The 24,118-nt window shown below is 38.3% G+C and overlaps 1 protein-coding gene across 1 annotated transcript in view; it reads left to right on the top strand.

Moving 5' to 3' along the window:
- The window catches only part of LOC139115722 (N-acetylated-alpha-linked acidic dipeptidase 2-like), a 29,126-nt gene extending 5,008 nt beyond the window's left edge, over nucleotides 1–24,118 (top strand). The window contains exons 3-19 of the mRNA XM_070678044.1: nucleotides 3,141–3,303; nucleotides 3,856–3,990; nucleotides 6,701–6,826; nucleotides 7,885–8,068; nucleotides 8,296–8,389; nucleotides 9,696–9,791; nucleotides 10,517–10,602; nucleotides 11,332–11,451; nucleotides 14,348–14,430; nucleotides 14,986–15,049; nucleotides 15,740–15,807; nucleotides 16,164–16,267; nucleotides 17,298–17,388; nucleotides 18,494–18,752; nucleotides 19,773–19,854; nucleotides 21,906–21,998; nucleotides 23,579–24,118. Of these exons, the coding sequence (XP_070534145.1) occupies nucleotides 3,141–3,303; nucleotides 3,856–3,990; nucleotides 6,701–6,826; nucleotides 7,885–8,068; nucleotides 8,296–8,389; nucleotides 9,696–9,791; nucleotides 10,517–10,602; nucleotides 11,332–11,451; nucleotides 14,348–14,430; nucleotides 14,986–15,049; nucleotides 15,740–15,807; nucleotides 16,164–16,267; nucleotides 17,298–17,388; nucleotides 18,494–18,752; nucleotides 19,773–19,854; nucleotides 21,906–21,998; nucleotides 23,579–23,795 (2,065 nt within the window). The 3' untranslated portion in view covers nucleotides 23,796–24,118. The remainder of the gene's footprint in view (nucleotides 1–3,140; nucleotides 3,304–3,855; nucleotides 3,991–6,700; nucleotides 6,827–7,884; nucleotides 8,069–8,295; nucleotides 8,390–9,695; nucleotides 9,792–10,516; nucleotides 10,603–11,331; nucleotides 11,452–14,347; nucleotides 14,431–14,985; nucleotides 15,050–15,739; nucleotides 15,808–16,163; nucleotides 16,268–17,297; nucleotides 17,389–18,493; nucleotides 18,753–19,772; nucleotides 19,855–21,905; nucleotides 21,999–23,578) is intronic.

Raw genomic sequence — 24,118 nt, 5'->3', positions numbered from 1 at the left:
TATTTCATTGGAGAAAATCGTAGCCACTATAAATCTTAAGCTTAAGCATGTTCTCGCCTAAAATTCAAAGACTTAAAACTTTTGCTCCAACTTTCCTCAAGCAAACTATCTCTTAAACCATTCTCTTAAAAAAGAATGAAAATCAGGGGTTCACCGTGCAAATTTGGTACTAGAGAAACAAATTACCCGATAATTATCGATATCATGCCTGTGTTATCTCTATTGGGAAAAATGAAATTCCAGAGTTTCACAAAACTAAGCCTGTGGGAACTTTACTCACGCTATACGCTTCAAATGAGCACCAACAAGAGGCAGGCCCAAAGAATATTGTAAAACTTTGAGGGTCCGAATATCTGTCCCCTGGACGCATTGCACCCTAACACCGACTACTATCGTTAAAATTATTCTTCTATGCATTCCGTAAAGATATGCCTATGTAAAGTTATTGTTTAGAAATATTTGCCGTGCGATAAAGTTGAGCTAGATTCTTTACAGGGGACCGTAGCTTTTACTTTTCGGAGTAGCTAGTTTTTTCCTCGAAAATACAAACATTTTCTCTGAAGTAAGCCGAAATATAAATTATTGGCCATGCCCACACAACGCGCATTATGCGTCATATACTGTAATGTTATTGTTGACAAGATATTTCTGGACCAGACTATACACATCTACCGGCTGATGCTAGGCACTCAGTCATGATTTCGTCAGAGGAACAAGAGACTGTATATTATTGACAGAACGTAAATACTGAAACAAAATGTAAAATGTTTAAGCTAACGAGGTTGTAATTCATTAAGAGCTAAGAGGGGAAAATGATGTTCCCATTCCACTATTCAACTCTACTGCATACGATGCAAAGTAATGTGAAACCGCCCCCCCCCCCCCCAAAAAAAACACTTTTGTTTGCACAAAATATAAACTCTCAGGCTGACAAATGTAAGCTTTAATAGCATTCAGTAGATTGATGACATTTTCTTGATGCGCCTCGAGCTTTGTTTTTTTTTCTGTAAGTTGTCAAGTTACATCGATTCCATAAAGTGCAAATCTTTGGAGTTTGACTTCCTACAGTGGCCGCTAATGCTCCTCAACAGCTCCTATCCTTTGCAACTCTCTACCCTGGGGCATAAAAAAACCTATCCAACTGTCAACACTTTCAAAAGACGCTTGAAAACGTATATCTTTCATAGAGCATTTTAATCATCACTCAAAGCCAACTTGAGCATTGTTTAACTTTGGATGTTTGGCGTTATATTAAGACAGACAGATAGATAGATAGATAGATAGATAGATAGATTGATAGATAGATAGATAGATAGATAGATAGATAGATAGATAGATAGATAGATAGATAGATTGATAGATAGATAGGTAGGAAGGTAGGTAGGTAGGTAGTTAGGTAGGAAGGTAGATAGATAGATAGACAGATAGATAGATAGAGATAGATAGATAGATAGATAGATAGATAGATAGATAGATAGACAGATAGATAGATAGATAGATAGATAGATAGATAGATAGATAGATAGATAGATAGATAGATAGATAGATAGTTAGATAGATAGATAGATTAAAATCACTGTAATAGCTCAGTGTTCCGATATGCCGATAACATTGACTTGAAATGCGATGTTGGGTGCTCTAATAAAATGAAATATTTGAAATAGTTTAGTCTAGCGCACGTCAGCAAGACTAAATCTTGACAGTGGAGGAGAGGTCGACGCTAGAACACAGAGATCTAAATGTTTAATTAACAATTTAAGATTTGTCGTTCTTCCCCTGTGTCCCCATGGCAACGCTGGCTCAAATAATGACAAAGTCATGAACTTTTGTCACCGAGTTTGACCTCTCGCGTACCCTGCTGTAGACAGAAAACAAGACACCATTCTCCCAATATGAAATGTTTGAATGTTGGGATATGTTGAGCCCCCAACGCGGATGTAAGGAAATTCTTTCGGCCATATAGGTCGTAGACTGTAATATCAGTTGTACGGGAGTCAATGGCATCTTCTGTCATAAATGGCTATCCTGGATCTGTGATTTAGTGTAAATGAGAATTTGCGACGATCAAAAATCGTCATACCGGTAGATACTCAGGTCACTTAAAGAAAATCTTTGTTTGCCGTCCTTGGATTTTTGAAAAATCTACCAGCCAACCGGAGAAAAGAAACACAGATAAAAAAAACACAAGACTTAGTGTATTAATATGAGCTCAATTTTTATTTGGTTTCTATCGCAAAAATAATATTTTTATTTGTAATAGTGTTAATATTGTGTTTTGTTTTCTTAATTTTCTCTGAAAACCTACCAGCACGCGGACGGCAAACCAAGAATTTTATTCAAAGCGCCTCACCTTAAAACACATATTATTAGGTTTGCATTTCTTGGGAGTGTTCCCTAAATCAACATCAAGTTAATGAATATAAACATAAGAGACAAGGTACTCGTTGGTGTGGATAAAGGTCACGGTCAGTGCGCGACAGTAAACTTCTCATTATCCATCCCATTTAGTCCATCAGTATCTCATATTCGTTTACTGCAAGGGATCGCAGTCTGGCAATTTCACAAGCCGACCATGAAGACAATTCTTTACCAGCTGCTCATCTCCACCATATATTGCGCGAGTGATGCCACAGAGGTCAAAGTGCACTTTCACATGCATCAATATCAGTTCATTACACAATAGTCAACGTTTCCTCCCACTTATGGTCGTACGCGCCTCGAAATGAAAGATTTAAACTTTTGCCCCCAATTTCTTCAATAACACATTCAATAATTCTCTCTCAAATTAAAGAATAAAAATCAGGGGTCACCTTGTAAAGTTTGGTGAAAGAGAAACAAAGTGCCTAACTTTTACCGATATTTGAAATTCAAAATGGCCGCCATCTCTGTATTTATTCTATGGGGAAAACAACATTTTCGATTTTCGAAAAAAAACAAAGACGGTGAAAATGTTTCCTTCTTCCGGTGCTTTTTTCATGAGCTCCCAAAATGGTAAATCAAAAAAGAATTATAAAGTTTAGAGTCCGAATTCCTGTCCTGGAGGCGCGTTCTACGTTATGCCATACACCTTCTTCAATTTGATATCACTGCTTCTAAATCATGAATATAATAGCCTCGTTTCTGTTTTCATCGCGATACAGATATTTTACCAGCCGCCCTCACCTGGCGGGAACTGATGGCGACAACGAACAGGTACAGTACACCAAAGAAAAATGGTTAGAATTCGGCTTGGACCATGTCGAAGCGGTACCTTATGAGCTCTATCTGTCATACCCATCCAAAGAAAAAGGCAAAGAAAATAAGGTAAAGGATACTATGGAAACTATTTAGGCTGCGATTGTGTCTTATTTCTTGTTCGCATAACATCGGTAATATCAAATAAATATTATGCACAATGCAAAATTTAATTTGAAACGCTATCAGTCGGGAAACGCAAGTTATCATCAAAAGTAGGCTTAAGTCCCTAAGGTATTCATACCTGCAATCGCTTCTGTCTGTCTGTCTATCTGTCTGTCTGTCTGTCTGTCTGTCTGTACATCTATACATCTGTACGTCTGTACATCCGTACGTCTGTCTGTACGTCTGTCTGTACGGCTGTCTGTATGTATGTCTGTATGTAGTTTATGTGTGGGCAGGCAGGTGTGTAATGCCTCTCTCTCTCTCTCTCTCTCTCTCTCTCTCTCTCTCTCTCTCTCCACAATGCGAGAAAAATGAGAATAAGAATCCAAAGTTAGATAGTTAGATAGTTAGTTAGTTAGTTAGATAGTTAGATAGTTAGTTAGTTAGTTAGTTAGTTAGTTTGTTTGTTTGTTTGTTTGTTTGTTAACAATATATTGATTTATTTGTTTATTTAAGGTTGAAATATTGGATCCAAACACCGGCGATGTGACTTTCACGTCTCGATTCAATGAGGAAGCTGTTCCATTTCAGCCTGACCACGAAGACATAGTGCCGCCATTCAATGCATTTTCCGCTCAGGGCCAAGTTCAGGTGATTCGGTGGATTTGTATAATAGTGAAGCTATACGTTTTGTATTGAATCTGCTACCATTTATATCGCCTTGCTACCATTTATATCGCCTTTATATGAGGACAAGTCTTAGTGTATCCTTCATCTTTCGTCTCATGCTATTACATGTAATAACAATAATTTCCCGATGAAGTTATCCAAATATTTCTTTTCAGGTGCTTCTTTTCGGCCTAACATACTTTGTTTTGTATCAAACAAAAATGGTTTAAAGAGGCCTCGTTATACGCTTGCCTAAGGGGTGGACCATTTGATATCGGGGGTCTGGAAGATTTTGGGGGGCATTATTTTTTTTCACATGTTCCACTGGATGTTTTTTTTTCCTTGTGAATCCTGGCAATTTGTTTTTGCATTCTTCCTTCAAAGAAAAATTTTTTTTAATGCAGCAATGTTGCAAAATCAATCTGTTTATCATACATCAACGGACTTGTACATAAGGGACTGGTGAGTTTCTTTGCCCTGAGGGGGCGGTGGATTATTTTTTGCCGACGTCAAAAAGTGGCTGACCCCCCCCCCTATTCACTTTCGAAAACAGGGTGATCCCCCTGCGCACGACAAAAAGTGGAATATAAATTGAATAATTCAGTGTATATATATATATATATATATTATATATATATATATATATATATATATATATATATATATATATATATATATATATATATAATTTTTTGGATATATTTTAAACATTCAGTCATTCAGTGTTTTAATGAAATTGTTGTCATGTCAGTTGTGAGATAGGAACTTAAAAGTGTCAATTCTAAAGTTTGAATACAGTATTTTGAATGAGCTGTGAATGTACACCACTCTTTTTTATGCACAACCAGATGTCCAGAACTGTTGTAAGAAAAATGTGATTGTGAAATATTAGTGCATGTTGCTTTCTAATACTGAATTCTCATAGAGGAAACAGAAAAGTATCAGGAACTTGTCATGCTTTTCATATGAACTGCAGATTTCATAATGATTAGTACACTTTGCAAAACAGACTTTCAATTTACAGACATCAAGATATTTCTGACATATATCTCTGATATATTAATTTACTGCGCCCGAAGGGCGCGCCGAAAAATATTAAACATCCAGATATCTCTGATATATATATATATATATATATATATATATATATATATATATATATATATATATATATATATATATATATATATCTGATGTATGAAAGTCATGCAGCTGAAGGGCATGCTGAAAAATATTGTTTGATATTTTAAAGAAATGCGCCCGAAGGGCGCGCCGAAAAATTTTAAACATACATATATCTCAGATATATGTATGTCTGATATATTAAAGTTTTGCACTAGGACGGGGCTCTGAAAAATATGTCTTATTATCATTAAAGTTACGCGGAAAAATGAAATTGAGTAATAAAATTCAATGCATTTGATGCATTTTAGGCAAGTATGAGCCCGCGTCGAAATTTAAAAACACACTGACCCCAATTGGGCATTTCAAAATAGGTGACCCCATCACCAAAGTAAAAAACAGGGTGACCCCATGAATCCACCGGCCTCCTAGGCCGAAGAAACTGACCAGTCCCTCATTCCCGCTAATTTTTAAAAGTATCTTGTGCGAATTATCATAACCAAGCCCTCCCCAGTATATTTGGTCACACTGAGATAAATGTTACACCTTAATTCCAATTCGATACAGTTATTTCTGCCATAGTAATGAAAAGATACTGGGCCACGCCCCAAATGAAATGGGAAATTGGACATTTGGTATATTGGAAATTGAAAAAACGGAAATGTGCATTGTTGGAAATAGAGTTTGTCAGAGGGAAATTTGAATGGCCGCAAAGTGCCATCCTCAGTATACACACCTATACATATACAGTATACATACCTGTTTCCTACATTTCAATCTCAGCCCAAAGATTTTAAATTTAGAAATAGGCCTAAAAGTTAATAATCAAGATGATAAAACCATTTGAAAATTGAAAATTAGTTCCATTTCGATTTTCTTTTTTGAAAGTGCAAATTGGTTTATTGGTTGGCCAAAATGTGCCACGGATTATAATACTTGACGATGACAGTTTTGTTTTAACATCTTCTGTAAATTTGTCATTGTTGATTTGTCAGTGCAATCTGTCCACGTCGCAATCATACCAGAGAACAAAATTATTTATTGGTCAACACACAAGAGATGATATGCATGTATCTACAGAGTGTGTTCACTTATCTAAAATCAGTGAACAATTCAAAAAGCCAAATGTAACTGAAAATTAATTTCAAGAGGCTTTTGGAAAGACAAGAAGGGTGCACGGAAATGAAAAAGTTACATCCAAAAGGTTCTTGCTGATACTGTGATAGATTTTTTTCTTCCACATTAGCTTGCCAGTTTTTTTTTCATAAGTCATCTGAGGCAGAATTTTTTTCCCCTTGTATCTGCTGGGAATTTTTTTTTCGAAAATCTTCCTGACCCCCCCCCCCAGGATATCAAATGGTCCACCCCTAAGGAATAATGGAAATAGAGACCATGTTTAGCGCAGGGTATCATAGATGGAAATGTGTTTATGTCTGTTGCCATCGCTGCACATGAATTCATAAAGAAATATGATGATACAATATCTCACATATATCCATCATCTGGTGGAAGGATCAATAACCGGCTCAATGTAATCGTAATATCATATATTATTTCTTTCCGTTGGCAGGGGGATATTGTTTACGCAAATTACGGCAGAATGGAAGACTTTGAGTACCTGAAATCAGACCTAAACATCGATCTACAGGATAAGATTGCTTTAATTCGATATGGCGCTATATATAGAGGCAATAAAGTAAGTAGCAAAGAAAACAGCAATGTACTATTTTGCATCATCAAATAACATCTATAAGTTGAACCATGGTTACTCTTAATACCCGTGGCTGAAAACGTAACCATCCACTGGTATTGTATAATTGCACCGTTTCATCATAGGTTGCACCATTCTGAAATTCAAAATGGCCACCCCTGTGTTAACTCCATATATGTAAAAAATTTCGATTTTCAAAAAACTAAGACGGTGACTCCAAGGGCTTTAAAATGAGCCCCCACAAGAGGTGGATCAGAAAAGAATTGTAAAATTTCAGAGTCTTGATATCTGTCCCCGAAGCCCATACCCTAACCGAAGTGACGAACTATTTCTCATCCGAAAGTGCACGATGCCCCCCCCCCCAACACCGATGACATCTGAAAGTGTAGTGAAAGGCCTAGCAACATCGATAGCAAATTCAGTAGATTTTACAATAACAAAAACCTGGTTGTCATTCCTTTAAAATTTGTTAGAATCCGAAAGTCTGTATGTGATTAACAAGCAGCCATCACAGGTTGGCCTGTAGAAATTAGGGTTGGTCGGGCTACCGGAAATGCATGATTTTTCACTCAGCCAAATTCATGATAAGTAATAAAAGAAATGTTTTAGATTTTGTTAGTGCGAAGATGGTAAAAATATATACATATGTGAGAGACAGACAGACAGACAGACAGACAGACCGACAGACAGACAGACAGACAGACAGACAGACAGACAGACAGACGAAAAATAAAGATAATGAATTGTGCATGCATAGAGAAGCAAACGTAGGACGAACAGACAGACAAAGGTATAGAAAAGGGTCGACCATTAGGCTACTGTTTTATATAATCTGAAATGTAAGGGGTAAAACATCCTAGTGCTAGTTACGTGAGTCTGGCTTTTCTGCATATTTTGGTATTTCTGATTGTATAATATCAAATTCATAAAAAATGAAAGCATAATTCGCAGGAGAAAGTGAGATGAAAATAGCAGACTTTGACTAACAAAGGCCGATAACAATCAAAAGGTACGACGTTCTGTTTTTATCTTTGATCTCATAGGTGTTCAATGCGATGAAGTTCGGCATCAAAGCAGTCATTCTGTACAGTGATCCGCACGGCTCAACCAAATTTGGCGACGACGTTTACTACCCGAATAGCATATTCATGCCGCCCTCAGGAGTCCAACGAGGGTCAGTCTTGGGAGACTCGAGGGAACCACTGACGCCGGGTTACCCTGCTACTAGTAGGTTTGTCGCATGATACCTGTTCAATATGGGGAAGTTCGTGCACACATAGACGGATCTGGTGAATAAGTACAATTCTCGAGAAATAAAATATGCAAAAAAAGTTGGGAATCGCTTTCTTCTTCACGGGGTAAAAATTTTGCTAAAATGCCTGCAATATCGAACATTTTTACTCTAATAATTGCCTTTCATTATATAATTAATGTTATTTTTGACTCACTTACAGAATATGCCTTTCGATACAAACCGGAAGAAGTAGACATTCTACCAAAGATACCGGTACATCCCATCAGTTACGGAGATGCAGAGGAAATATTAAGGTTCGTGTCCGTATATCTTCGTCACTAAAATCAGACGTCCATCCTGCTTGTTCAAGGAGAATGTTGCGTAAGAGGTTTGATCAGGACGTACGTAGCGTAGCTGGGCGAGTGTGTCTAGCCCGGCTTGTTTGCTAAGTTTAACTTAGCACACGTAAAATTACGTAAATAGGAGCATTGTTAACGCGACGCATATTTTGTGCACACACTCAGGCTGCACGCAGACACACAGAATCACACATGCAGAACCGGACAAACAGTATGTTTCAAGTTCGTAATGTCATTGGGCATGCGTAATATCCAGGAAATAGTTGATTTTAAAGATTTTATGAGCTACTACACGCTGAAGTAACCCAGGGCGTATCATTATAATGACAATATCGTGTACAACAAGGTTTAAAATACTTCAGCGACCGCAGAGTCAAAACTGACAAGTAATTTAACATGAAATATCCCAGCATATCTATGAGCATAAACTTGAACATCCGTTTTGGTAATCCATAGATTTAAAGCACCATATCTCCGCTCTCGGTGGATTTTTCGGCAAAACTCAAAAGGCGTCGGCGATAGTGTATTTTTGTCCGTGTTCTACGAAAGGGATTTTTCAACTACAAAAGCAACATAACATGTAAGAAGCGAAATGTAAACAGAAACTTGTGTACGCGTAACAAATTAGTGCACTGCTGCACAGCATAACCGTTGCCGACGTGAATATTAATCACGTGTGCTGATCTCCACGTAATCGTCCTTTTATTTACCAACCAATTACTGATTTATACTGAGTAAGTAAGGCAAAAACGCGTGCAGTCGAAGCTGTTTATCGTGGAACTGGCGTTCAAAAAGTAAACATAAGCTTATTGCTTGCACAAGTTTAGTTAAAAATTCCAGGTAACGACTAGTTCGGGTGAAAAATAGTACCTGCATTGGTGCTTGTTTGGTTTGAACTTGGATTTGAAATATTTTTGCAAAGGTCATTTTCTCCATGAATTAAAGTGCAGACTTTTGTGAAAGATGGCTGTAGCATTCTGTTGTAATGCTAGTATAGGAAGTTTTGCGGCCCATGAAAATATCCTAGCAATGAGCATGAATTTCTGCAAAAATACCACTGGGGGCGCTATTTTCACCACTAACTGTACTCAAGCTGACATTGATCTAACACCTGTCAAGAGGATTTCTGTCGCTGAATGTTTTAAAATAGGAAAATCTAGCTCAACGCTACTGTGGTGGCCGTTGGGAAATAATTATAGGTCTTGTCATGTACCAATGAACTTTTTAAAGCAATGACATAAAGATTTTTTCCATTTTCAAGGCGTATGGCTGGAGAGGAAGTGGCACCGCATTGGAGAGGTGGGCTTGACATTGTTTATCGGTACGGACCGGGTTTCCTTGCTCAGGATAAGGATAAGTAAGTAACTTTATATGTAATCGACAATGACAAGCGTTTGGTTTCCAAATTGAAATAAATGCGAGGGATGTTACATGAAACGAGCCTTACATTGTAAATGACACCAAACCTCAATCGTGGTGACACGAAAAATGCTATGTAACATTACACGCCGAGCTTACTTTTCCGTCGCACAGTGCGGAAGACGCTGTTTGGCCTTGTCAACCTTGAAGGTATATCATCGTGGTTACGTATGCTTTCGCAGACGCAATTTAGCCCTTTGAGCGCAAAAGTCAATTTTTGTAGTCTCTCTAAAATGCACCCTAGTAAATTTTTTCAGATTTTTGCCAAAAGTTTGATAAAAAACTGTAGCCAATAAAATGTTATGTCCATTTGGTCCAAAATTATCAAAAGAATTACAGAAAAATTAATAAAAAAATGATTGGTAAAATGTTGCACTGAAATTTTGGTGGGAAAAAATTACAGCACTCACAGGGTTAAGACCGCTACAGATATCTATTTTGGAACCTACTTTCAGTTTTCAGTTTTTCAAAGATCATTCGAAAAGACTGAGCGTGGAGCACTGACAACGAGAAAGACAGCAAAATACATTGATGAGTGCAGACCTTTAGACTGTTGTTATAGACTGGAAGAGGCAACCACGCCGACAACGAACATTAGGGACGGCGGAATACATTTAGTAACGTTATTCAAAAATCAAAATTGTATTTCCATCAACGTTTCAGGAAGGTACAAGTCACCATCAACTCGGTCAGTAAAGTAACAACTTCCTACAATGTCATCGGTATAATACGGGGTCAAGTTGAACCAGGTAAAGAAAGTGGACAGTTTTGTTGATAATACATAGTAAATGTTCAGGTATAGGTCTCGCCTCGGCAGTGACAGACTTAAACTTTTGCTCAAACTTTCCTCAAAGAAACTTTCAACCATGATCTCTTACCGAATTAATAATAAAAAATCAGGGGTTACCATGCAAAGTTTAGTGCTCGAGAAACAAATTACCTCACATTTACCGATATTTTTGAAATTATTCAAAATGGCCGCCATCCCTGAGTTAACTCTATGGGGAAAATAAAAGGTTCGAAAACTGAGACGGTGAAATTTTTCTATCACTACAAGTGGTAGATCAGAAGACAATTGTAAAAATTTGGGAGTCCGAATGTCTGTCCCTGAGGGCCAGAGGCGCATTCTTATGCCTTAAGAGAATGGTGATTTTTATTATCTACTTATATGTATCACCTATAGAACTTTGCTTGAAAATTATGTTAAAGCAAGTGTTCAGCATTTGTATACATGGCAAGATGAAAATGTGGGCAAAAAGCATAGATGTATCGTGACTCTCCCGGGAACAGGAAAGAGTTCATAAAAAGGATTAGACTAAGGTGCATATTCGCAGTAACCAGGTGTATGTCTCAACTATTCTATTACTAAAACTATCATAGCTGAACGTTTGTGCGTCCCAAGTTACTGACTCCTACTGACGTGGTTGTCTCATGGAAGTCTAAAACTCTTTTTTCTCCCCCCCCCCCCCCCTCCCCAGATCGCTACGTTCTGCTTGGCAACCATCGTGATGCATGGGTTTACGGCGCAATCGACCCAGCTAGTGGTACCGCTGGATTGATGGAGTTAGCGCGGGCATTTGGAAAACTGGTACGGGAAGGTACGCTTATTTGACAAACTAGTCCCACTTCGCCGTTTTGGTTCATCAGACCCAATCTCCGCGGTGTTTCACTATCTCTTGGCCTCGTGATTCAGATACATACATGTATGTTGCTCTTTTATCCATCGCTAGGATAACATGACCCCCTGGCTCATAGGTAGTTCTCAAAGATCAGTGAATCACACTGTCTGTCGGCTTATGCCGGTCTGTCCGTGACAGTCCTTGGCATTTTCAATACCTTTCAGGCTCTCTAAAGCAATAAAATCATCCCCTTCAACACAAGTAGTCTGTGAAAAGTCTCAAAGTCCCAAAGCCCGCCAGGTCCACTCACAGGATTGACGGGTACCCATGCTTGTTCTGCACACTTTCAAAACATGCCCTAAGCTTATCTGGGATTTTTCAACGGAAAAAGACACCCACGTTTTGAGATATATTGGAGAAAATTTGACCAAAAAACATTCAGTTAATTTGCAAAAACCACGAGAGGGAGAGATAATTTCAAAATATAATAACAGCCCGATGTATAGAGCAATGGGGTTGTTTTGACACATCAATGTGGTAATGTTATCGTATGTCCAGCTTATTTTTTACGATTGAAAGCAACATGGTAACTTTGGTAAAATAGTGTCCATGAAAATGTCATTATTAAAAACAATCACATTTTAAATTTAGCCATGGCATAGCTGAACGTGTGAGAAAATTATTTACCAGGTTGCATAGGGGAATTTCACGGACCAGCTTTCAGAAAAGTACCCCTTCTCTTGTTTTCACCCACCCTGATGATGAACAAAGACCGCCACGACCCTATTCGGAGACTTTTTTAAACACGCATGGGTACCCATTTCCCTGAGCGTGCCACCACCGGGTCTCTAAGTCCTCCTTCGCCACATGTAGTTCTCATCTCTGTATCACATACACGTGCCATACGCGGTCTGGCCATGCCGAGCGCTAGGCCCTGGCATATCGGATAGCGAAACCACGCAGATGCTATCTTGCAGAACAGAGTCGACATTAGGGAGCCTTCAGTAATTACAGGGGGTGGGCCGGGGGAATTAGGGGGAGGGTCACTTTTTAGAAAAGTTTACGGGGAGGGTCACTTTTTATAAGCATATCTTTGGGGGAGGGTCACTTTTGACAGAAGCTGATTTTATGGCCAAAACTTTGAGTGTCTGTGTGATATTTCCTGAATAGGAAATCACCAACAAATACGTACACATTATCCACAAGTTTCACAAGCAAAGAAGATGCAGTGGTATCCTACATTAAACACCTTGAACAGTTAAAAGTGATAAAAGACAAGAGACAAAAACATATGCAACAGGTGTAAAAGTGTATATCAATTATCAAATGTACATAAATGCAAAGATATTGTCAGTTTTATAGTGGAAAAAATTGTGCATAGTTCTCTCATAGACTACCATGTACAGTAAATCAACTTTTGAGTGAAATTCCAAAATCAAATTTCTTGTACAACCATGGACTTATAACCACTCTAGTTTAATCAAAAACAATAATGTAAATATTCAAGCATACATAAATGCACAGATTTATCTAATTTTGTACTGAAAAAAAAATTCATAGTTTCATCATAGACCGCCATGCATAGTGAATCAACATTTCAGTGATTTTCCAAAATCAAATTTCTTACACAACCATAGGCTTGTAACCACTCTAGTCTAATCAAGAACATTAATATCAATAATCAAGAGTGCACAAATGCAAAGATTTACCTATTTTTGTATTGGAAAAAACCATTCATAGTATCATCACAGACACCATGGATAGTGAACCAACTTCTTAGATGAAAGTCAGAAATCAATTTATTGAACAAATGCACATTTTACTTCCCAATTCAAGCAAAGTACATTTAAATACATTATCAAACAAATATGATATACAGATATAGCATGTTTTGAGGGGGAAAATTGTCAATAATTTGCCTGATAGACTCCATGTATTATGATTTGATATTTTTGGATGAAGCACTAAATCAGCCACATCTTGCCTTCTTATAGTTGCACAAAATATGGTGACCCTCCCTCAAATGTATGAAATACCATAACTATCTCTTCAAAAATTCTTGCGTGATAAATTGCGACTGTCCCTCCAAAAACCCTCCCCTCTGTAATTTGTCCCTAACATAATAATTGAACCAATTATTATGTAAATTAGCTGATACTATTTCAGTTATTCCTGGGGAGAATACCGCAGTGGTTGTTGGGGGGGGGGTCAAGTTTTAGAATGTCGGATAAGGGGGAGGGTCACATTTTAGACAGGAGGATAGGGGTAGGGTCAAATTTTACGGTACAGGTGTGCGTGAAATTCCTCCGGCCCACCCCCACTGTAATTACTGAAGGCTCCCTTAAGGTAGTTTGCACCTCGAAACTGAAAGACTTAAATAAGCTTTTCCACAAACTTTCCCCGAAGGGCACTTTCAACAATACGCTTACCAAATCGAGAACAAATATCAGGGGTTAAAATGCAAGTTTTGGCATTCATGAAATGAATTACCGCACAATTACTCATATTTTTTTTCAAAATGATCGCTAAATCGCTGTGTTAACTCTCTGAAGAAAAGTTAAATTATCGATTTTCACAAAGCTTAGACGATTAAAACTTATTTCGCTCCAAGAGCTTGAAAGTGAGCCCAGACAAGCTGTAGACAAAAAATATATTGTAAAAATCTAAGAGTATTTATCCGTCCTCTAGGCGCATTCTACCTTAAGCTTGAATTGTTGACGGCCACAGCCTCGCGTTTTCAACGAGGGCCTGTGATAGTCTAAAGGTACTACGTATTTAGAAGTCGTTACTATGAATTCTGTACTGTTGTTTTCTGACCACTGATACCTCCTTTTTCTGACCCCCATACATTTCTTGGTGACTTGACACCACACAGGTTGGCGACCTCGTCGTTCTATAGTGTTCTGTAGTTGGGGAGCCGAAGAGTATGGCATCCTGGGATCAAACGAATGGGTCGAGGTATTTATCAACAACAGTTTCATCGTTTCCCACTAGTGGTTGCTGCTAAAAGCCAACCCATTCTGTAGTTCGTGCCAAGAGATTAAAGAATATGTTCCAGTCTGTATCAAATTATCGATATAAGAACGGTTAACCCCTTGACATACACCAACGGGAATTCTCCCAACCCCGCCAACTACAGGGCAGGGGTCAGGCAGAGCATCGGGGCAAGTGTCCGGTCGGGAGATTAACAAAGGGTAACTTTAGAATGGCTTATCAATATAATGTATTTCTGGTATAGTTAAATAAATCTTGAAACTAGATAAAATTGAATCATGGAAACTACTTTTTTTCATAAGGCCGTCGATTTATAAGATAAACCATGACAGAGTTTGCATGACCAGTTGTCTGGTATCTCAGACCCTTCAAAATAAGCCTATCTTTTAGTCTATCACGTGATAGTTTCAAGAGATGCCTGTTTCTCTTTGTATGCAGACTATTTCAATTAATATTTCAACTTGTGGACTTATTTTTCCCCAAAGGAATTATTTGAATGATTGATTTTATTTTATTTAGGAATATACGAAGAACCTGGCAACTAGAGCTGTGGCGTACCTTAACGTAGATATTGCGGTTGCTGGTAGGATGAACTCAGGGTTTATAGAAATCATACCATAGCAATATTAGGAGAGAGAGAGAGAGAGAGAGAGAGAGAGAGAGAGAGAGACAGACAGACAGACGGAAAGAGACAGACAGATGGAAAGAGAGAACAGAGAGGGAGACAGTGACAAAGAGAACGATAGGAGTAAGGGAGGGAGGGGATGGGAGGATGGAAGGAGCAGACAGACTGAGACACAATGAGAGCAGAGAGGGTGATATAGAGACAGACAGATCGAAAAAGAGATGAAGAATGACAGAAAAAGAAAAAAATGTAGGCAGGGACATCGAAATAATGAATTAAGCCGATAAGTAATTATACATGCTGAAACCCGACATAAACTTCAAATTATGAGAAACACGAACTGAATGCGCAGTATGAGTTCATTTCTTCTGCGATGGAAAGAAACGATCACAATATCCGCCCGTGGGCGCTAATCATGAAGCATTGTAATACAGTTTTCTAATGAAAGGATGTAAAAGATTTTATGATTGCGAGAAAGTGACAGTCACGTGACTTGATGATGATGATGATGATGATGATGATGATGATGATGATGATGATAAAGAGTGGACATGATGAAGACGAAATTTTCCCTCTCACAAATATATTTTTATTCAATATCGTTACCTATGCATGAATCTCGTAGACCTGTCTATTTTCCCCAACCAGGAACTTATATGATGAACATCAAAGCCAGCGCCTCCTTGAAGTCTCTCATCCACAAAATAACTAAACAGGTAAGATAATGACACAGACTACATGTGAAACAGTTTTTCGTACAGTCAGTCCAAGAGCCATTTTAGACTACATCTTAGGTTTCCATATTTGTAGTTATTTTAACAGCTACTTTTTTGTAAACTGTTCGTTGATAGACGGGAGTGAGGCCCAAAGCCCGAGAGACAACCTGAGATATGAAGATGTGCTCCATCGGCTCTCTAAAGCCGTGTTTGTATTCAAGAGCCATTCATTTCCCGATAACCCTGAGAAAAGTTGTGACTTGAATTGGACCTCCACGGTCTTGCACACATGAAATATGGATTCTTTTAAAACCCAGTAATAAGGATATATTTTCCTGGTATTTTCGTCATTACAGATTCCGGACCCAGAGCCAGACGAACGACGGAAAACGATATACGACACAAGGCATGATAGGTACTGGCCAATGGCGTATCAACCAAGTCCGGACTTTGTACCTCCGTGAGTACAGGTTACAGAGCTTCCATTAAATACGTGCACCTTTTTGTCTTGACTCGGCAATGGTTGGATCAATTGATTCCCCATGAACTTGTGTTTCGTTTCGATGTAGTTCAAAAGTCTTCGGCAGTCTGCATATGGTAGCTGTACTTACCGAGTTGTAAGAAATCGATGTTTCATGTTTGTAAACATACTTTGCCTGGATAAGGCGGAGCAGAGCATTGTTCACGTGTAGAAATACATGGCATGCAATGGCTGTTATATTTATTGTCGTTCTTTTGCGGTTAGTTTCTTTTAATGCGAAAACACTTTGTTTTCAAACAGATCACAGTATGCTCTATTTAAATTGACAGGACACGGCTCACAGTACTGAAGATTTCCCATAATTCATCATGATTTGTACACACGGAAACTCCTCAGTGAAATCTACTGTGTCTCCCATGTGTAAACAAATTCGCAGACTAGTTTTTTAAATTCTGAAATCGTACTTTTGAGGACACACTTCTTCTCAATTCCCATTTTAAGTGATTTATAAAAGTATGCTTGATTGAGAGAGGAGATAGCATTTTTGTAAAATTTTCCGCTGATTGTGTATTCAGCCATACAGAATAATGTAATGAAAAGTAGGGAGACTAGTTGCACCTGTTTTATGAAACAAAAGGATATTGATTTTTTCCAAACAGAAAGACAAAAGAAATTTGCATGCTAAGTTTCCTCAGAGAATGACCCCTTCAGTTTGTCATAACTTGCTGCCTAGAAGTATGGCATTTGTAGTACCTGCAGAATGTGACTTTTACCGTTATTAAATGGTTTCTTTGAAATTTATACTGAAATATCTAACCGTACTTTCAATAGATATAATTAATCAAGTATCTGGAGGTTTTATATTATTGCTTTCAGGCAGTACTGAAAAAGTTATGAACATTTTAATGTCGTATGTATAAATCAAACTGAATTGTGGGTAATTTATTGTACTGTGGGTACCATAAGAACACACCTTCATATAAATGTTGTTGAAACTGTTATCTTTTAGTGTACTTCGTTTGGCTTATGGCAGCGACCACGCCGCCTTTGTACAGCAAGTCGGGGTTCCCGCCGTCAATATGTACTACATGTACGACTTCGTAAGTAATCCGTTGTTTATACCTGGCGACAAAATTCATATCGAGACAGAAGATGAAATTTGCTTCATGTTTTTTCCCTTAAAGCCCCATAAACTGTACTTTTCGCATTTTACTTACCAAAAATAACATCTGTCCGGCGAAATGCATATTGTCTTTGAAAGTGTCCCTATTTCAATCCCCAGTGATTGATTTGGTCGATTAAATTCTTAATTAATCTATTAAATAATTAATTAAATAATTATAGTTTAATAATTAAGTACTCTTTCGCGTATATTCGGGTGTCTTTGCGTTGCCACTCGAAAAACATCTGGCTGTTGAAAATAAAGTTGTGCGTTCTGTGGCCAGAAATTCAGTAATAATTCTTACATAATTAGTTGTGTTTGATTTCAAACCATCTGATCGAAAAAATGCAAAAGAGGAACAGTCAATGGGGCTTTAATTAAAATAATTTTACACGTACCGATATATGTGATCAACCAAGTACAGGGCGACGGCTGAGATTAAGAAGATTTTCTTGTGTTCAACGATTCCCATCGAAAACACGTCCGTAACGTTCTTCTCGACACATCAGATAGATACGCCCTCTGCATTTCACTGATCATGTATTGATGCAGCGCAGAGCACAACTCATGATCAGAGCGCGGTTAACCATGCTTGGCTCAGTTACGGTGATAAAGAGATTTTTCGGTTTCATGTTCAGAACACTATATCGCAGCATAGCGTTTTGTAATTTTCCGTCACGTAAAACAATACTGAATGACTAGTACGACTGTCGACATGGATATTGTGTGTTTGATGGATTAACTTTTGTGTTAACATCAGTACATTTCGCTGGACCGACGAGATGGTCCCTTTGCGATCTCATCAATATCAAATTGACAATTAAAAAGTTCCGGTCGTTTTTATTTTCGATATTTTTTAAATCTCAGGTAGGTTTGTCTATGATGTAACGAAGAATTATCACAAATTACGACCAGATATGCGTGAAATCTAATGAAATCGGGTCAACATATTATTATTACTGTAATTAAAAGAGCAATAATTTTTTGCAATTTTCTGCATTCATCAAAATCATATTTTTCTCATTCTCGGTCACTGTTTTCAGTTTCAGAACGTGAACCTGACGTGGTTTCCACTTTATCACACCGGTTATGAAAATTTTCATCTCTACGAGACGTACTACGATCCGGAGTTCAAGTACATGCAGGGCCTAACGCGTGTGTGGGGCGAGCTGACTAGAGCCCTTGCCGATGACGTCATCCTACCGATCAACGCCACCGATTTTGGGGATGATATGACGACATTGTTCGGGTATCTGAAACACGGCGTTGGACAGAAAGTCATCGAGAGAGGGCTCTCTCTCGGTAAGTCTCTCAGATTACATACCGAGAATATTCGAAATATTTGGAATATTCGAAATTCGGTTACTCTTGATGGGATTAAAGTTTCCCTTCAATCCCATGTCATGCAATTAAAATGTTATCTCTCCTCATGGATGAATACATTATATTTCACTTATAAGATGATGAACAAAACTGAGGATTTTATCACAAAGTTTTCAAGCCTTGTAAGACTTGAAGGAGAAGAATGCATCCTGAATGCATTCATATGATGATCTTTTGTAATTAAACAGCTAATTATTTGTTTTTTCAGACAAGATGCATTGTAATTTTAATGCATTTACAGTATGTACATTTGTTTTATTTGTTACTATGTTGAAATAAATTTATCTTTTTCAAAAAAAAATAAATACATACCGAGATGACCACTGCTTCCTGAAACCATGATGTGTGAGCGGTTATTCGATTTTGAATCAGGAAATTGGACGTCGATTGCATTGTGAACGGCACCCAGCCTCAAATCCGTTTTTTGTTTGTATGCTCGTAAAAATTCGTAGAGTTTATTGTAAGAGCATGAGCCGAGCGCGTGTGGCAATAGGTCCGTATGTCGCACCGCTCCTGGGCGAACTGAAAAGCCCAAATTTGACAATGGTGGATGTTGAGAGTCTAGACACTAGTGTATGCTATGCACAGAGTAAACTTCCCCCAAGAAATCTTATATTGTGTGATGATTAATCTCTCTTTGTTTTTCGTCGATTTTTGACGTTGATGATGCTGTATGTCTGGCAAAAGATCCTCATTTTTCACCTCACTCTGCTTGTCAATATCACTGGTGAAGTTAATCTCCAAATCTTCCTTTCACTTCATGCGCAATTAAGTCTCCACAGATTTCTCACAGATTTCCACAGATTACGCATGCGCAGTTTTAGATGACTTTGACATGCAGGGGAAAAATGTCCACCTATCAAATATGGCCGATACTCCTTGACTGCAAATTTTTATATGATGCCGATGTAAAAAGAAAGATTCCTTTGTGTATTTCAGATGCTCTAGAAGAGGCGGTCAATGTATTTGCCAGTGCTGCACACAGACTCGAGGAAAAGAAGAAACTTGTTAATGAAACAAAGTCTGTATATTTACCATAGATATTGATCAGTACATCTACATGTACGCAAGCCCCAACACGAATTTCCTTGCGCAACAGCAAACAAAAGATGAACCTTATAACTTAGAGTTTCTCAACTCTGATATACACCTCCATGAATCAACTTACAGTTGCGCGGAAAGCCTAGTTAATAGCTTTAATTCTGCAACTATTTCCCCGCATGACGTATGACAACCAACGACTATTAAAGGGCGAGTAGATCGAACCTTTGAAGAATCAATAGATTTGTTTTGTGTATCGCTATTATTATTAAGGTAGTATGCGCCTCGAAAGTGAAAGACTTAAACTTTTGCTCAAACTTTCCTTAAGGAATCTTTCAACTATCATCTTTAAAAATCACGAATACGAATCGGGGGTCACCGTGCAAAGTTTGGTACTAGAGAAACAAATAACCCAAGATTTACCGATATCTAAAATTCAAAATGGCCGCCATCCCTGTATTAACTCAATGGAGAAAAATAAAATTTTCGAATTGCGATAAACTAAGCCGGTGAAAAGTTTTCTCACACCAACAGCTTTAAAATGACCCCCCACAAATGGTATATCAGTAAAGAATTGTAAAAGTTTGAGAGTCCGAATATCTGTCCCCGAGGCGCATTCTACCTTAAATTCTTGTTTCATTCACTAAATCGCGTAGGAACCAGCGTGCGAATTAACGTCAGTCCGACGGTCCGAGACCGACAGATTTCTCGTCGGGCAGAAAGTTTTTAACAACATGTCGGTCCTTATGACCGACTGGAATTTGGAATAAATGATGAAAATTTCTCCATCAAGACCTGTAACAGATGCAGATGATGACTGACTCTGAATCATGTGATTCAGACTTGAATGTCATGCACCTATCAATGTTTTCCACCGTGGGAGTGCGGGGCAACAGGGGATATTGATCGTACTTCGTGTCCTGGTAGTGGGGAATTCGATCTACGGTACGCCTGGCCGGGGGAGGGGAGGTTGACAATGTCGCAACATAGTAATTTTTGGTCTTACGACTTTTTACATTTACGGAGAGTCTAATCCCTCCGATCGACGCGCAGAGCACGGTGCAGCTGATTACATTCAGATATCGATCAGTTTGAATCACGTCCGTGCATGCAGATTCTAGCAATGGAATGCATTGAATTTGGTGCAACAATGTGACACAATATTATAATAATACTCGTCTAGTGAGTGTAAGCCTGGTAACGTTAGCATATCTGTGTCATATGATAGGCTAGAAAAATTGTCAAATTCTCCTGTCAGTCCCATAGTCCCCCCCCCCCGTGGTGGAAAACATTGATAAATGTGTGCGCATGACAGATCCTGTCAGATTCCAGATCATGTAGATGAATATTTCATGATCATTCACTTACACTATTCTGCAATTTATGTGAACAATAGTCTTTTGGAGTGAATACTTGCTGACTCTATTGATAACAGGACATGAAAAATTAAATATTACAACATTCGAAAGCATAGTATTGATGGAGAAGTTGACTTTAATGGTCGTTAACAACTGTCTTTATTGAGGACCGGCAGTTTTCTGTAAGGACCTGAAGCTTTGGCTTGGTGCAGGTCCTTATGACCTGAAGCTATTTTCTCTTAATTTCGCACACTGGTAGGAACTCTTACTATGTAGCTTGTCAACGCAGTGTATATACATGTAATGTTCACTGTTTCTGTTGACATTTGAATTGCAGTCCGGACCAGTCAACAATGCAGTCTATAGCGTGCAGTGGCTGAGTTGAGAAGCTTAACTGTGTATTACGTTATACTTTAGGGACCAGAACAAGAAACCGTACTCGACATACCGAACAAACACAGTTACAAATATCATAAGTTACAGCTATGGGCTCTTTATTGCATCCATCATTTTTAGGGGCGGATTCACACTCAGACCCCACATAGCAAAGATGACGACCATTTGATATGGTGTCAGGATATTGCGTTGCTTAAAACCAAACGTGCTCCGCTCTCTCAATCTGATACTGATAACACATCTTTTCCTTCTGTTCTTCCGTTGCTACTTTCAACAGTTGCCTGGCTGTGCGTCAGTTAAATGATCAGCTGATGAACATGGAAAGAAGTTTTATCGATCCGCTTGGGTTGCCCGGAAAACCCCTTTCAAGGTGAGATAGTAATATGCATGGCATTGCTTCCAAAGGTTCCATAAGCGTGAACATCTACCTGTAAGTAAAAGACACAAAATTCCTCTTTTTAGTGCCACACCGTTCATTCTCAATTGAATCCAACATGAAAAATATACCTTGGACGGACTACCTGATCAAGTTACGAGAGCGATCAGAATGATTACAATTGTTTCGCTTCTTATGATTTTTCAGAAACACGATTGGAACTAATTTGGGATAATTTGATGGTGAAGTAATTTTGATTTAATCTACAAATGTTATCTCATCTGCTTTTCTTTTTATATTACACACTTGTTTTTATGAGTTATTTGCGATATTTCAACAATCAGCTATATGGCCCCTAACACTTTTGAGAAATTTGCAAACTATGAAAATCCAATTATCCCAAATTAGTTCCAATCGTGTTCAGAGTTGATATAGTCTATGTACTCTATTTCCAGAATTCGACATTTTCTTCATATTATTACCATGCCCTGCCCGTCGCATTTTGATTTGTCAAGCTGAACCACGTGACTGACCACAAATACACAGTAATGGTTTCTTTACATGCCCGTGAATATGAATAATATGATTAACAACTCAAAGTATCGTAACATTACAGCTCAAACGGTAATCATAATCAATCATAAAATAAAATGGAGCACTTGTAGGTCAAGTTGAGATATTTTTTTCTGAAAACATCTCCGGATTTGCCAATTTTTACAGCGCGCGTGACAGTGCGTCGCGTATTACTCAGTTTCTGGGGCCCAGTTGTCGTTCGCTCCTGAAATTTTCGGAAATTTTGACGGTTTTCTTGGGTTCGCTGATAATATAATGGAAATAACAGACTCCGCTCTGACCATTAACGTTTATTTGTGGGCGCGGGCTCGAGGAAAACCAAATTAACGGGCTCGGCAAGCCTCGCCCGTTAATTTTTGGCTCTCCTCTCGCCCTTGCCCACAAATAAACGTTAATGGTCAGCGCGTCGCCCGTTATTTCTATATTATTAATCATTATAAACAGTAATAATTTGCACAGCCATCAGCGTTGCAAATTCGTTTCTTAGCAATTTAGGCTGTGCATATTTTCACCGAGTTTACACTCGTCCCAAGATCTAATGTCGCGTCCTAATTGCCCTAATGTGAACAGGTCCAATTTCTTTATTTGGCTCGTAATCTTTACAAGTAGGGCGTATATTAATGCAAGTCTTGCTGTCAACGAGACCCGGGAGGTACTCCAACAGAAAGATGTACAGTTATGCGCCTCTCAAGGGTCACTTTTCAAGAAAAACATCCCTAAGTATGGATCACTTTTTCATACCAAAACTTTTTAGGTCGGTAACCAAGGAAATGTCCCCATACTTCAGGAAGTACAATAACGTTAAAATTCCTCCAATGTGGAAAGGAAATCGCTAACAAGAAGTTTTATTTTTGGAATATTCACAACTTTTGCGGCACTTTTGAGTAACGCCTGGGCGACAACACTTTGATAAGAGAAAGCGCTATAAGCGACAGTAATATTTTTTTGACTTTTAATTCTCTTGTCACTGAAGGAATTCATTCTGATTTTCTTTAATTTAGGAATGTTTTGTACGCTCCGATTAAAGGAAATTCTTACCAGTCGACTTTCTTCCCTGGAGTGCAATCTGCGGTTCATAACGTAGACACTACCTACGATCCCATAATGCAGTGGAGAGAGGTGGAGAAAGAAATTGCTAGATTGACTTATCATATGCACTCAGCTGCCAGTGTGATGGATGACGTCATCTCCGCTTCTCTAACCAGGGGACAACTCTGATGATATTTTAAAATTGTTTATATAGTATATATCATATTGCAGACTGTTAACTCAGCTTGTGTAGTTCAGAAATTATCTCATATTTATGAATTTTATAGTTTTATTAGACCGTGAATGCTATATTTAAAAAGTTGTAAGTTCCAATCGGATGCTCTCAGACGGGACATGTGTTCCATAGAACCACATTAGAGACTCTATTTCGTGATTTGTTTGGTGTGAAAGTCTGTTATTGTAATACAAGATGTGCGTTCCTGGGTACAACTTGTTTTAAACACAGCACAGTCAGGTTTGTAATATGAACAATAAAATTTGTATAATTTAAA

Source organism: Ptychodera flava, chromosome 17 (genome assembly GCF_041260155.1).
Source record: "Ptychodera flava strain L36383 chromosome 17, AS_Pfla_20210202, whole genome shotgun sequence".
Lineage (NCBI taxonomy): Eukaryota > Metazoa > Hemichordata > Enteropneusta > Ptychoderidae > Ptychodera > Ptychodera flava.
The sequence above is the reverse complement of the archived record's forward strand: the minus strand, read 5'-3'. Positions and strand labels throughout refer to the sequence as shown.